Source organism: Berghia stephanieae, chromosome 2 (assembly GCF_034508935.2).
Source record: "Berghia stephanieae isolate SIO BIC M18660-M18661 chromosome 2, UCSD_Bste_1.3, whole genome shotgun sequence".
NCBI classification, from domain to species: Eukaryota; Metazoa; Mollusca; class Gastropoda; order Nudibranchia; family Aeolidiidae; genus Berghia; species Berghia stephanieae.
Window position 1 is genome coordinate 130,219,139 of NC_088361.1, and position 15,000 is coordinate 130,234,138.

At 34.4% G+C, this 15,000-nt stretch overlaps 1 protein-coding gene across 1 annotated transcript in view; it reads right to left on the reverse strand.

Moving 5' to 3' along the window:
- LOC144966635 (ionotropic receptor 25a-like) overlaps positions 1-15,000 on the reverse strand; it is a 49,778-nt gene that overhangs the window by 3,609 nt on the left and 31,169 nt on the right. Inside the window, exons 10-16 of the mRNA XM_078903394.1 lie at positions 14,590-14,820; positions 10,564-10,758; positions 9,638-9,876; positions 8,299-8,402; positions 7,089-7,209; positions 4,200-4,328; positions 1,723-1,907 (exon numbers count right to left, since the gene is read on the reverse strand). Of these exons, the coding sequence (XP_078759520.1) occupies positions 1,723-1,907; positions 4,200-4,328; positions 7,089-7,209; positions 8,299-8,402; positions 9,638-9,876; positions 10,564-10,758; positions 14,590-14,820 (1,204 nt within the window). The remainder of the gene's footprint in view (positions 1-1,722; positions 1,908-4,199; positions 4,329-7,088; positions 7,210-8,298; positions 8,403-9,637; positions 9,877-10,563; positions 10,759-14,589; positions 14,821-15,000) is intronic.

Genomic DNA, 15,000 nt, shown 5'->3' on the forward strand with positions numbered 1-15,000 from the left:
TTTTTTACATTCATATTTTCAAAATTAAAAAAAAAGCAAATTTAAAAGGAGTTGTCCGTGTGTGGTCCATTGATATTTTAACACAAGAAAGAATTCTCGAAATTACGGGGCTTAAGAGACTTGTGCTACTTTAAAAAATTGTTTTGGGTGTTTCGTTTCACGTGGTGGAAACCGTTCGTGTGTGCATATGCAAAGCTCTTTAAAATTGGAATATGATTCAAGTCGCCGTCAAGTCAAGCAATTAATTCAAGCAATTTCTATAGTATTTTAATCTTCAGGAATTCATTCTTCAATTGCTTAGCAGTGGAAAGGAACAAAATAAATTCAAATATTAAAAAATCTATTAAACGCTATATAAATGATGTTGACGATGTAGATCTTTTATACGAGAAATTTTGTATAAATAAAATAACTAAAATATTAAATGACCAGTATCATCCACTAAGACCATCAATTATTATGTCAGAAAGAAGTGGTCGCCCTTTCTCTATTTCAACGAAAACAGAGAGACACCGAAAATCTTTTCTGCCGTCCAGTATTAGGCTTTATAACAACAAGCAATAATCATTTTTATATATTATTTCTCATTTTTACTTTTTAAAAATATAAATATTAATTTATTAATTTATTGTTTTGCAATCTTTTCAATTTTCAATTTATAGTGACAGTTTTAACTATTTTACAGTGTTGAAATTATTCATATTATAAAGCGCAGCTCTGGTTATAGAGCTGCTCCTTTTTTATATATACATCCTATTTCCATTGTATTTTTATCTTATGTGTAAATTATAACACGTCTGTACAAAAAATTTCCTTTTTGGGATGCAATAAAGTATTATTATTATTATTATTATTATTATTATTATTATTATTATTATTATTATTATTATTATTATTATTATTATATTATTATTATTATTATTATTATTATTATTCTTTTAGCTCTTGTCTGATGTTATGTAATTGTCATTCACTGCATCATTTTAATCAAAACAAGATGTTTAACTAGATATTTATCTAACTGCATGAATTAATATGCTGTTAAATAACTATATATGTGGAATAAGTAGTGCATAAGTTTTATTTCAAAAGTGTGGAATGACCAAGAGTAGCATTATTGAATGAATGCGTTTGCATCATGCCGCTGTCCTTTGATCAGTAACAACAACGGTCCACTCATTTGGGACAGACATCTCAGTGGTGCGGCTATGTGGTCTAGTGTTATGACACTCGCCTTCGGATCGGAAGGTCCTTGGTGTGAGTCCCGAGCGGCGCAAAAGTGAATATTTGGAAAAGGCTCTTTACTCACATTCTCTAACCGTACTCAAGTGTAAAAATGAGTACATGGCTATTAACAGCGTTATCTTTGTCCCCCAAAAATTGTAATATCGCCTAACAGGCGTCATGTCTCGTCCTGCATGTTAGGTGTTGCTATTTGTTAGAGACCCTTTGTAAAGCGCTTTGAGCACGTTTAGTGTATATTACGCTATATAAAAGCTCAAGTTTTTTATTGGTTTCTATGAACTTACTGGTAGACAATATTATGTCCCTTCAATTATAGTGTCCGTGTAATTTGACCTCATAACATTGTTCACCTTGTTAAACACAACTAAAGGACACAATCGGTAACTTACGCATGGCATCGTCTTGGACTTGGAGAACATTGTGTGATTCTCCTCGAGTAATCTACATACATTATCTCATTCAAACATATAAACTTACCTATAAAAGCAAAATCCCCTTTCATGACTTTTTTGACTGCTTCTTCTGATGATTTTGGAAAGCCTGTCTTCTGCATGGTTTCCAACAACTTTGTGAATTTGCCTGACACTGGGTAGTCCCAAACAGCCAGTTTTGCTCGCTCCACGTCTCTCAGACTATCATCCAGACTCATATTTTTCCAGATTCTGACAAATAAAAGTAAATTTTCTTCAGTTGAGATGTCATGAGTGATAATTTGACTACCTGTAAGAAACTATCAGACTCATAACAAACTAAATACGTTAGCCGTAATTGTAATAAAAACATGGACAATTTTGCCCTAGAAAGTATTGTTTCTTAAAAGAAAAAGTAGAAATTCTTGGCCATTTAAAAAAGGAAATATGAAGTCCTTGCTCTTATCTTTTGCAATGTTTTAATATCTGCTTGAACTTATTCTAAAAAAAGAAAACGGTGTCCAACCTTTTTGCGTTTATAGAAGACTATAATTCTACGCTGACAATGACATTTTCATTTTTTGAACATAAAAAAATACACGGACACACACACACACACACAAACACACACACACACAAACACACACACACACACACACACAAATGGCCGCTTATCTCCCACAAAAAATTGGTATCCTCAAATGAATGTGTTTGGTTAATTGTTTATATGTAACAAGTCACGTATGTGAAAGGAATTGCCCTTAAATGGTTTACATTTTATTCACAGGATCGATGGCAGACTGTCGTGGTCAATGAGGTGTTCAGTAAGAGCAAGTTTTACAATACTTTGGAGTGTTACAAGGCTCTGTTCCTGGCCCTGTCCTTTTCACTGTTTATATTCAGTCCCTTTCTAGTGTGGTATCCAGATTCAACCTGAGTTATCATTTTAAAGCAGATGATATGCAAATTTATGATTCAGTACCCCTTAGCAATTTACAGTCCTTAGTACGACTTTCGAGCTGTTCTAACGGGAATAAATATTGAATGTACCGAATAAAATTGAGATCCTGATGAGTGGAAGACCGAGCATCCTTAACCAGGCAAATAAATCAATTATCACTCTCAGAAACAGAGCAATAGAATTATCCAATCAAGCAAACAAAAAAAAAAACAAAAAACAAAAAAAAAAAAAACCTTGGCATCATCATTGATAGAGATCTTTCCATAACAAGCCATGTGAATAACACCATACAATCTATGTACATATAAATGACATTTTAAAGCAAAATTCCCCATTTAATACCAAAGCACATAGAAGAACTTTTGATTATTTCCCTTGTTTTATCCAAAAAGACACTATTGTAACTCCCTCTGGGCCAATTTAGCTACAGCTAAATGTATAAATTTCAGGTTGCTTAAAAAAAAACAACGCAAAAAACGTAGCCAGACTAATTTTACGAAATAAACATAAATTATACCCGTCGGAAACTCGCCTTCTTCGTGAGTTACACTGGCTTCCTGTGTCGAAAAGAGTTGCTTATAAGAATTGTACTGTCTACAAATCTTTGAGCACTAACAATCCCTCTTATATTCAAGACCTTTTAAACATCTATGTCCTCAATAAATACTTGAGGTCAAACAATGACCAATCAGTTCCTGTCAAACCTAAGACCTTGCGTAAAATAGGTGAGCAATCTTTTCAATTTTCGCAACCCCCCCCCCCTCCTTTCCAATTTTTGATCTCTCTCCCATCACATTTGAAATGCTCAGATTCGTTGACAACTTTCAAACCCCGCTTATCTTTTTACGTCATAAGTAACTGTATTATTATTATCATGTTTTGTTGTTGTTAAATTGAATTCGTATCACTTTTCCATCTACACTTGTCTTACTGTAATATATTTTGTTTTATATCACTGTAAAGCGCTTAGAGCCTGTGACAACGGGGTGAAGCGCTATATAAATGTGATTTATTATTATTATTATTATTATTATTATTATTATTATCATCATCATCATCATCATCATAGTCATCATCATCATCATCATCATCATCATCATCATCATCATCATTATTATTATTATTATTATTATTATTATTATTATTATTATTATTATTATTATTATTATTATTATTATCATCATCATCATCATTATTATTATTATTATTATTATTATTATTATTATTATTATTATTATTATTATTATTATTATTATTATTATTATTATTATTATTATTATTATTATTATTATTATCATCATCATCATTATTATTATTATTATTATTATTATTATTATTATTATTATTATTATTATTATGGTTCAAAAGTTGACATACTCGTTGGATTCTGGTACCTTCTCGGGAGAAGCCAAAAAGCGTGCTAGAATCTGATCGTGCCAAAATCCGATGCTCACGGGAGGTCACCAAACATTCAGTCAACCCGCTCTGGCGTGTTGTATTGCAGAGCATGTTGGAATTCGACGTGATAGAATCTAGTGAGTAGGTACTCTATTAACCTGGGTTTGATAAATATTTATACTTACTCGTAAAAGCGATCTTCAATGTACTTCATTCTCTGAAAATAAACGTGAGCAATGCTGTTTTCCTGTGGAGCGTACTGGACCTTGAACTGCTTGGATAAGTCATCCAAAGATTCGATCGGTTGTTCTAACCTGAAATAAAGGCAAGAATATAACGCACGAGAATGAAGATGTCACGCACTTGGTATTTTAACACTGGTTTAAACTCAATTAAAACTACTGTTTTACTCGATGAAAATGGCCATAAGTTGTCCTTAAGAGTTTGTAACCATGTCTATAGCGTTAAATGTACAACAGCAATTGCTTGCTACTCTTTGGCATGTCTATTGTAAAGTTCTATTCCCCCAGATCTAACAGACCCAGCAACCCAATCACTGCAGGGTAGACAAGAGTTCTCGTCTTCACCAGGGCTTAATCCCGTTCCCTATGTGTGTAAAGTAAGTGTTCTTTCAACTGATCTATCTAAACCATTAACACTGTTATAAACCCAACAATAAAAGGACCGATAATATAACGTTTTACATCAATGGGAGAACAAATCGTCATTTACAAAATAAGGAGAACTAAAAGAAATGCACAAGTTTTTTTTTCAAATCAGTTGTTTCGGAAAAACATCGTCTGTCATGTGATGGATGTCATGTCAGCAAATTGTTCGCAAAGTCTCAGATCTGAGAGATTTTGACAAGATGAGGGTTATTTAAATCAACGATATTTGAAGGACGAGTTTTCTGGCCAAATATTTTAAATACGAGTTTTTGCCCGAGTACAAGGGTTAACTGCATGGTAAAAATGTGTATCGTTCCTGTCCAAGGAATACTAAACGTACGAGCCAGAGTTTCGCTTTAGGTGGATACGTTTTTTAAAAAAAGACAAAATGTTTGTGCTTATAAAACACAAGAGAGAGAATAACCTATTCTAATAATTAAGGAAAAGACAGAGGGAAAACATCAGAAAAACAAAATCATTATTGTTAAGATTAGGACACGGTTTTGTTCTTACGCAGCAGTCTTGTTGATCGTAGTTGACAAATCAATAGGGTACTTCTTCTCGGTACTGATCAAAATTATAAAAATTTTAAAAAGTCATATCCGATTCGTAGATACACCCGTATGTTCGATATCGACATGAAACAAATTATTTGGTAGCGAAGCTTTATTATCTTGTTTTATGACACTTATCTTCAGACCTGTTCATCCACAGACTGAGTCGCGCAGTGGGCTGAGTAAAGCAAAGTTCTTAGAAGAGTCTTTACTCACATTCTCTCACCGTACTCAGGTGTAAAATGAATACCCGGCCACTAACAGCGTTGTCGCTGTCAAAAGAAATGGTAATAGCGCGTCACAGGCGTCAAGTCTCGAACAACATGTTAAATACTGCTGTTATTTATGCGGCTCAACTGCTCAGCGATAAATGTCTTATGTTGTAACAAAAGTCAAGCGATATTGAGCGTGGTCAGGGGTCAGATGGGTGACAATGATTGTACAAAAATCAGATCTCCACGTTGTGTACTTGAGTAAGGCACTTTATAAATATCATCCTACTCGACTCAGGTGTGAATGAGTACCTGGCTATAGGCAGTCTTAGTCCAAAAAGGGCGGTTTAAAAATAAACATGATTCATAAATTAACATTGTGCACAATGAGAAAACGGAGATTTTCATTGGCACTAAATCATGGTTGGATTCGTCTATTCAGGACAATGAATATTTCCCATCATCATATACTTTACATATGTTCAACCACACCTTAGAGCACATAACTTCAGCCAAATATTTAAGAATAACTATAAAATCAGACTTAAAACGGGACGAGTACATCAACAACATCACAACAAATGCTATGTTGTCTTGTGGTATGACACTTGCTTTCGGATCGGAAGGTCCTGGGTTAGAGCCTCGCTCGGCGCATAGTTGAGTCCTTGGAGAAGGCTCTTCACTCACATTCTCTCACCGTACTCAGGTGTAAAATGAGTACCTGGCCGTTAACAACGTTGTCTCCGTCCGAAAATTGTAATATCGCCTAACAGGCGACATGTCCCGTCCTACATATTAAATGTTGCTGTTGGCCAGGGACCCCTTGTAAAGCGCTTTGAGCACGTTTAGTGGATATTGCGCTATATAAAAGTTAATTTTAAACAACATCACAACAAAAGCAAATAGGACCCTGGGTTTCCTTCGAAGAAATTTAAAGATTAAATCAATAAACCTAAAATCAGGAACTTACAAGTCCGACCACAAATTGAATATGCATGCATTGTTTGGGACCCACAACCAAACACCTTGTTGAAAAACTGGAGGGAGTACAGAGTCAAGCCGATCGCTTTGTTACGGGCGGGAAATTATGAGTAAACATCAAGTGTGAGCGGTATGAATGATCAACTAGAATAGAAGTCGCTCCGAACTTAGGAGGAAAACAGCAGGCCAGACCATAGAGGATAAAAAACAACCTGATGGCTATTTCAAATCCTGACCTTCAAACACCGACACGAATATCTAGGACTTCCCGCATGGACAGTTTCATTCCCCTGGCATCCACCAAAGATCTCAGAAAATTCTCATTTTACCCCAGAACCATAACAGATTTGAACAATTTACCACGGGAAATTACATCTGCACCTACTTTAGATTCATCTACAGATATTCTAGATCACTGATGAATTTTCAACTTAATGTTATTGCTCATGTCAAGATCTTCATGAATGAAGGTGGACATGAAAAAAAATTCAGATTCGAATTGAGCCAATTAAACATAGAAAATTCGTGAAATGCCCTTATAATATTCATATTTTTAATTCTTTGAGAACATCTAGTGGATATTGTGCTATATTTGAGCTCAGGTCTATAATAAATTTAGCTAACATTAGCAATGTTCAAGGATGCTGGAGCCTATCTACCTGGAAACAGTGAGGAAGGCAGCTAAGTTGGCGGTATAGGTGGCGATGATGATGAAACCAAAAAGCCACCATGTGGCAGCTACCAAACGACCTGACAATGCTCTAGGGGTCTCTCCGCCTCCTGTGAAGATCGAATAAGTGATAATTTGATTAAATGTTATTAATGCAAATTAGGGATTGCAGGTAATTTATTTAGCCACTTAAGACAATTGCAAATGATATTGAAAAAAGATTGTATTCCATAATCATTATTGCATGCAAAGGATATTCAAATACACACACACACACACACACACACACGCGCACACACACACACACACGTACACACACATACAGGCAGACATGCACACACATATATGCATACACACACAATCTCTCCCTCAATAATACACGCATTCAGATACACAAACATACACACAATCTCTACAATTCAGACAAACACACACACACACACACACACACACGCTCTCTCTCTCTCTCTCACTCTCTCTCTCTCTCTCTCTCTCTCTCTCTCTCTTTCAATCTTAATACAAATGTTGCTTGCCCAGTATTTATCGTTATTATCGACCCACGCCGGTCACATGAGCAAAAGACCACACTTTGAAAACAACATGATTTTCTAAAAGCAAAAAGGGTTCAAAATAATGATTTATCCGCTGTGCGCTTTGGTAATTTACTAACAACATTCCGCCAGTCGGATAACACGTACCAACACACACAACTGTGTGTAACCTTGACCGTTTATAGTCTGATTAAATAAGAACTGCTCCTAAAAAGGGCTGGCGAAAAACAATAATAAACAGATGAGTGATGCCAATTTTTTATCTATAAATTCTGACGTACACGAGACATAATCAGTCATACATTCTATGAAATGCAAATCAATGATTTTAATGTTTTTATTATGTGGAAAGGAAGAGAATAGAAAAAAATCTAATAACGTCCAAGGCAAAGATAATAATAATAATAATATAATAATAATAATAATAATAATAATAATAATAATAATAATAATAATAATAATAATAATAATAATAGTAATAATAATAATAATAATAATAATAATAATAATAATAATAATAATAATAATAATATTAATAATAATAATAATATATAATAATAAAATAATAATAATAATAATAATAATAATAATAATAATAATAATAATAATAATAATAATAATAATAATATGTTAACGAATAATGAATACCTTGTGGAGTAAGTGACATCATGCAGAACCACACGCCCTCTTTCAAAGAAAATATTCTTGGCTCTGCCCCATCTCCATTCCATTTAGATTTCTGATTCTGGTAACTTAAGACAAAGTAGTAAACTCCAGCTCCATAAGTTGGGACACATCTCATGTGTTACGTTTCAAAACAAATTTGATTAATTTCGTTTCGATTGTGAAACACGGAGGCAGTCCATATTCAGTGTCTCCTCATCCCGAGAGTCGGTTGTTTATTTAATGAGTTATTCTGAAGTAATTGGGTCTGTCTAAGCGGTCATGTGGTCTTGTGTTGTAAAACTCGACTTCGGAGGGAAAAGTCCAGGATTCGTGTTCTGTTCCGGAAGAGACTCTTTACTCACATTCTCTCGCCGTACCCAGGTGTAAAATGAGTACCTGACGTAAACAGTGTCGGAAAAAAACGTTGTAATAGGCGTCATGTCCCCTCCTAGAGGTTAAGAGTTGCTGTTGGCTAGGAACCTAAAATGCCTGAACACGTTTAGAGGATATTGTCCTATATAAATGTTCATGTTAAGATAAAATGAATGCTTTGTTTATCAGGGTGGTCCCGTGGGTTTCATTGATCTTTTGTTTTGAATATCGTACAATGGAAATGATTCGAGCTCACTAAACAAATCGAACAATGTTGGAAAATAAGAAATTTCTGTGTGGTTCTTATAATGTGAGAATTTTAAAACACATTTTGCCAATGCCCCGAGAACACAAAAACATTATAAATCCTCCTTACTAAACAGTGTCAATGATATATAGTAAAAGCTGAAGGCGGTATTGTTATAAAACGTTGATACCAAAAACAGAAGAAAAAAGGCAATATAGGCGTATATAGCGTGACAATCATGTATTATATTGAACGCATGTGTCAGTCGAGTTTGGTCTGCATATAGACAGCTGAGCCATCCTATGAAAATCAGCATTTGTGCTGCTTCATACTCATTTACCGGTAGAATATCATACATTTGCATATATCACTCTTTCTTTTCATTATTTTTTCCCCAATATGCATTAGGCAGATAAACGTATTTTCTGATTGAGATCAATTTGGTGATTTCATGCATTGATGACATTCCACGTTATTTTTTTTAGAAAAGCTGATATCAGTTGCTTGTTGACATTCCGGATATTAGTTAAATCCAGGCCGCAAAATGCACGGGTCCTCCATCTGCTGTTACTGCATAGTCAAGACCGTTTAAAAAGAAACTATACTTGTAAAAGATTATCCTTCATCGTTCCTAAAAACAGGGGAGATATAAAAATGGTGGTTACAAGCGGATGTAATTGTTCTAAAAATGTTAATACATACCTAAAAGGACTCAATCGGTCAAAAAGACTAATGAGGATACTAAAGAGAGCAAAAGCGCCAAGGATGCAAGCCCACACTTGTTCATCGAGGACGCTAAGGAATTTGAGCAGGGAATAGTCAAAGCCAGGTTTTTTCATCAGGATGGTGAGGCCCACTAAATCATAGTAAGGTACTGTGAAGTCGATTACGTTTTCACGTTCAGCCATGACAGAAATTGGACCAACAGCGATATCAGCTTTCTGTTGGTAAAATATGCAGTAAAAATAAAATCTGATATCTTAATTGTCCTAAATAGCTAGTATGTTATTTGTATCATATAGACTCCTACAACCTACACTTCGTTTAGCCCATCTCCTGCTCCTTGTCCTACTCTTGCTCCTCTTCCTCATTCTCCGTCTTCATCCTCTTCTCCTTCCTCTTCTTCTTCTTCTTCTTCTTCTTCTTCTTCTTCTTCTTCTTCTTCTTCTTCTTCTTCTTCTTCTTCTTCTTATTATTATTATTATTATTATTATTATTATTATTATTATTATTATTATTATTATCATTATTATTTTTTTTCTTCCTCCTCCTCTTCCTCCTTCCACTTTTAACACCTCCTCCTCCTCCTCCTACTCCTCTTCTTCTTCTTTTTCTTCTTCTTCCACTACTACTACCACCACCATCACCATTACAACAACAACTACTACTACAACAACAATAACAACAACAACAACTACTTCTATTTTTACTACTACTACTACTACTACTACTACTACTACTACTACTACTACTACTACTGCTACTGCTACTACTACTACTACTGCTACTACTACTACTACTACTACTACTACTACTACTACTACTACTACTACTACTTCTACTACTACTAGTCGTATAATGAACATGCATAAGTTTTATCGACAATGGTTACAATTCCAATGTCTTACATTGTCAATAAGTTCCTTGATGGCTCCGTTCCATCTCCCTTTGGAGTCCATAGAACCAACGTCTTTAACGTCATACATCTCATAGTCAAAATTGAGCTTCTCTGCGATTTTGTCAATAAGATCTTTGCAATAACCCTTATATCTAGCCTGTGCAGAAGAATTGGACGAGGAGATCTTGTACATGAAGGGCGGCGCCTGTAAAATGAAATGATATTAATTGAACCGTACTTAAATTTGAATAAATAAGAATGCTCATTAATAATAATATTACATTTCTACTCATCACTAAAATGTGCTTAATTTAGTTATTCCTCCTACAAGCAGGGACGGCTGGTAATAATGGGCAGGGTGGGCAAATACCAGCCTGTTTTTTTCAAGTTATAAGCTCTATTACCAGGTCCGAAATAATCTAATCTAAATTAGATAATTTCAAAAGTTACTACTTAAACTTGATACTTCGTACTGAAATCAATTTGTGTGTATTTTTGATAGATTGCGAATGACCATGCACCCCGTAATGCATAAACCAGGATACGCTCCTGTTCTTTTTATCAACCCCCCCCTCCCCTCCCCAACCACTCCACTCCGCCCACATCGTCATCTCATCGTCACGTCGCCTGACGGTGATTTTGCTGTCTGGCCTCTCTAGTACTAGGTCGGGCTAATTCAAATGAGCCCACCTTAATAACCAGTGAACAATGAATAGAGCTTTTGGCAAACGAACTTTTTCTTATTTATTGCCTTACTTGTGCTGGTACCATTGATGTAATGACTTTGGGAAGGTTCCAGTATTGAATTAAATTTATTAACTTACTAATATTATATCAATTTAGTATTAATTTGTGTTGTTTTTATATATTTGTTTATCCATTTAAATTATTTCTTTTTTTTTTCTCGTTTTCTTTAAGTACTTCTCAAAACTCATTTATTTAAATTGTTTTCTTATTTGTTTTTTGTTGTTTTTTTGTTTTTGTTTTTTAACAAATTAATTTGTTAGTTCTTTTTTTTATTATTCTTAAAGTAATTACCGCTGTATTTTTATTGCCAGACTAAATAATTTTGCAAAACAATGTAATTTTCTATTGTATTTCCTCTAATAAAACAAAACATTTTATTCAAAAGTCACGACTAAATAAATATTAATACAACCACCATTTTGGTTTTCTCAACAATTGAATTAGTATACGAGAAATACTCTTCTGAGTAAGGAGAGAGTTGAATTCTAAGTTATAGAGGAAATAAAGACGTTTAAAGGAAGGGTGGGCAGATTCCGTACTTGCCCGTCCTGAAGCTAATACATACATAAGATAGTTCGCGACGAAGAGGCGGGAAGCTAGGGGTTGGTTGGGGAAGGAGCATAGCACTCTTGTATAGATAGCATTGGGAAGGAGTAAAGATAACACGGTCGTTATTGTGATAGTATAACGAATGCATGAGGAGAGATTGATAACATTCTTTTGTCTTAATTGTATTGTGTGAATTATTGGCGAAAGCCTAAGATTAAATAAACTTTGTAATATCGTATGGTGGTAACCATCATTGTCGACGACATCGTGGTTGTCATCATCATCATCATCATCATCATCATCATCATCATCATCATCATCATCATCATCATCATCATCATCATCATCATTAACAACAACAACAACAACAAAACAACAACAACAATATTAACAACAAGTACAACAATCGTCTCCACAACTATCATTCTAACCAACAGCACCACCAAAACCACTATCATAATTACATCCTCCCTCACCGCCTCGTCTTCCTCCTCCTCCTCCACCACCACCACCACCGCTACCACTATTCCAACCACTACCACCACCGGCACAATCATTCTAACCACCAAGACAGCAGTAAAAATGATGCAATTTCAGCTCTGAATGAAACTCGAGTCATATCGCTGTTGTTGCTTCTCGATGAAAACTTTAAGGTTACTACATACTACTGAAAACCAGTAATGTAACAGAAATATTAATCTCGCCGTTGAGGGATTAAAGCATCTCTTTAATTTTTCGAGTGAACGAAATGGGACTTCTATTGTCAAGGTGTTGTCGCATTATGTCTCGTCGCTTTAGTTTTTAGTTGTATTCTCTTTCGTGATTATTTTTTGATTACGTTTGGAATAATTAAAATCTACTGGTATTGTCATTTCATTGTGAATGTGATTATTTGTGGTTGAAATATTTTTTTTTAAAGGTGAAAAAAAATTATAATTAAAATAAATAAATAAATAAATAAATAATATATATATATATATATATATATATATATATATATATATATATATATATATATATATATATATATATGACCGGATCATCTTTGCCCAACCACTGTAAATAGGCTAGAACCGCCACTGCCTACAAGTAATATAAATTTCTTTTTCTTAATTTGAAGTAGCCCTTTGGGCGACCTATTTGTACTGGGACTCTTATAAATTTCATATTATAAATTGTTTACATAAAATCAACAAAGTCTGGGCGTTTTTGTTTGCCTCGAAATAAACGAAATAGTTCAAAACGAATATCATCAAACTCGAGGAGATGATAAATCAACTAATCTTTCTCTATGCAACAGTTTATGTCAGATCGTTTTGATTCTTCAAATACAAACTTTGAAGAGGAAAACAACCAGCAATTAATTGTATAGTTCTGAAATTAACACCTGTCATCAATATTGGCAGAAATATTTTTTTTAAAAAGAAGAAAATTTAATCTTAAGGTTGTTTTTTTTACTACTGATTAATATAACCGGTAAGGCAAGATTGTCGTGGCTTTTAATCAGACATTATGGCAATCATAATAGAAAAATTAATATTGGATTTAAATCCCGGAATCCGTGATTTTCATTTTTTGATCTGTTTTTAAAAATAAATTCTTCATCATGACTTGAAGTAGAATGTCATTGATAAAGTGAGAGGGATCACATATTAAGTCGAGGTTAATAAATCTCCTTATTTGGTGGTATGCAATTATAAAACTAAAAATACATAACTTAAACTTTAACAGTAGACCCGTCTAGTTGTTTTATTTTAAAGTGAGTAAAGTGGGGCAGAAAACAGAGGCACTAAATGCTGTGTACGATAGTAAATATACGGCTAGTTATGTAAATATAGATTTTAATGCACACTGAGCCATGAGTATAATTATTTAAATGATCCTTTTGTAATTAGCCATTCGCGTTTCAATCCTATTTCAATTAAAATCAAAATTTTATATAAAACGTTCTAAAAACAGACAGATGCTATATCACCAGATAAAGCAAAAAGAAATACAACAAAAAAAAAAAAAAATTCCAACAAACAATCTGGAAGATTCTAAAACAACATGCGATATTATGGTGTCAAAGCAAGGACTTTAGTCTGATTAGTTTTAGGACAAACGTCCATGGCAATAGACAAGGAGCAAAGAGAATTATGAAAAATATGCCAAGACTTTTGGCATTTACATTGATTGTAGTATCCAGTCCACTAAATTGCTCATCGGTTCTGTCTGCAAATTAATTGTTACTATAATTGTAATTAATTGTGCAGTTATGTGGTCTTGTGCTATGACACTCGCTTTCGGGTCGGAAGGTCCTGGGTTCGAGCCTCGCTCGACGCATAGTTGAGTCCTTGGAATGGCTCTTTACTCACATTCTCTCATCGTACTCAGGTGTAAAATGAGTACCTGGCCGTTAACAGCGTTGTCTGTCGAAAAAAATGTAATATCGCCTTACAGGCGTCATGTTTCGTTCTACATGTTACGTGTTGCTGTTGGTCAGGGACCCTTTGTAAAGGGCTTTGAGCACATTTAGTGGATATTGCGCTATTTAAAAACTCATGTTTTTTGTTTTTATAAAACCAAAAAATAAAAAGTATAATATGTAACTTTTTACGTTTGTTAGAGAAAATCTAATTAAAACTGAAAACCTTTCTGGTGGCATAAAGACAAAGACAAAGAACTTTCTGGTTTCAGCTTCATTCATTCTATATGTTGAGAGATTGACGATTAAGATAGTTAATAAAACCAAACTTACCCCAGCTATTGTGACAATTCTGTACGTTTTCCTTTTGTCCGATGCGATAAGAGTGGAGACATTAGGATCAAGAAAAAGACCTCCATCAGAGGTCCACGTTGCTAAAGCGCTGACGCTGGTAATATGGCCCTTTCTGAAGGTCATTTTCTTTATCTGCAGGGTCATGTTATACACGATAGCATCTGCTTCCGGTTCAAAGCTTAAGGGTCCGAAAACCCCAGGGACAGAAGTCTGAAGGATGGAGGATGTAACCTGGTAATGTCTATGTAATGGATTTTTGACAATTTCACGAATGCATATTCCCTTTAAACTGTTAAATGGAACCAATACTCCCAAATTTAATGCTATACATTTTGAAGGCTTTGGGTTTTGATTAAACTAGATATGTCTAGCGCCCCACGAGCTTGCGAG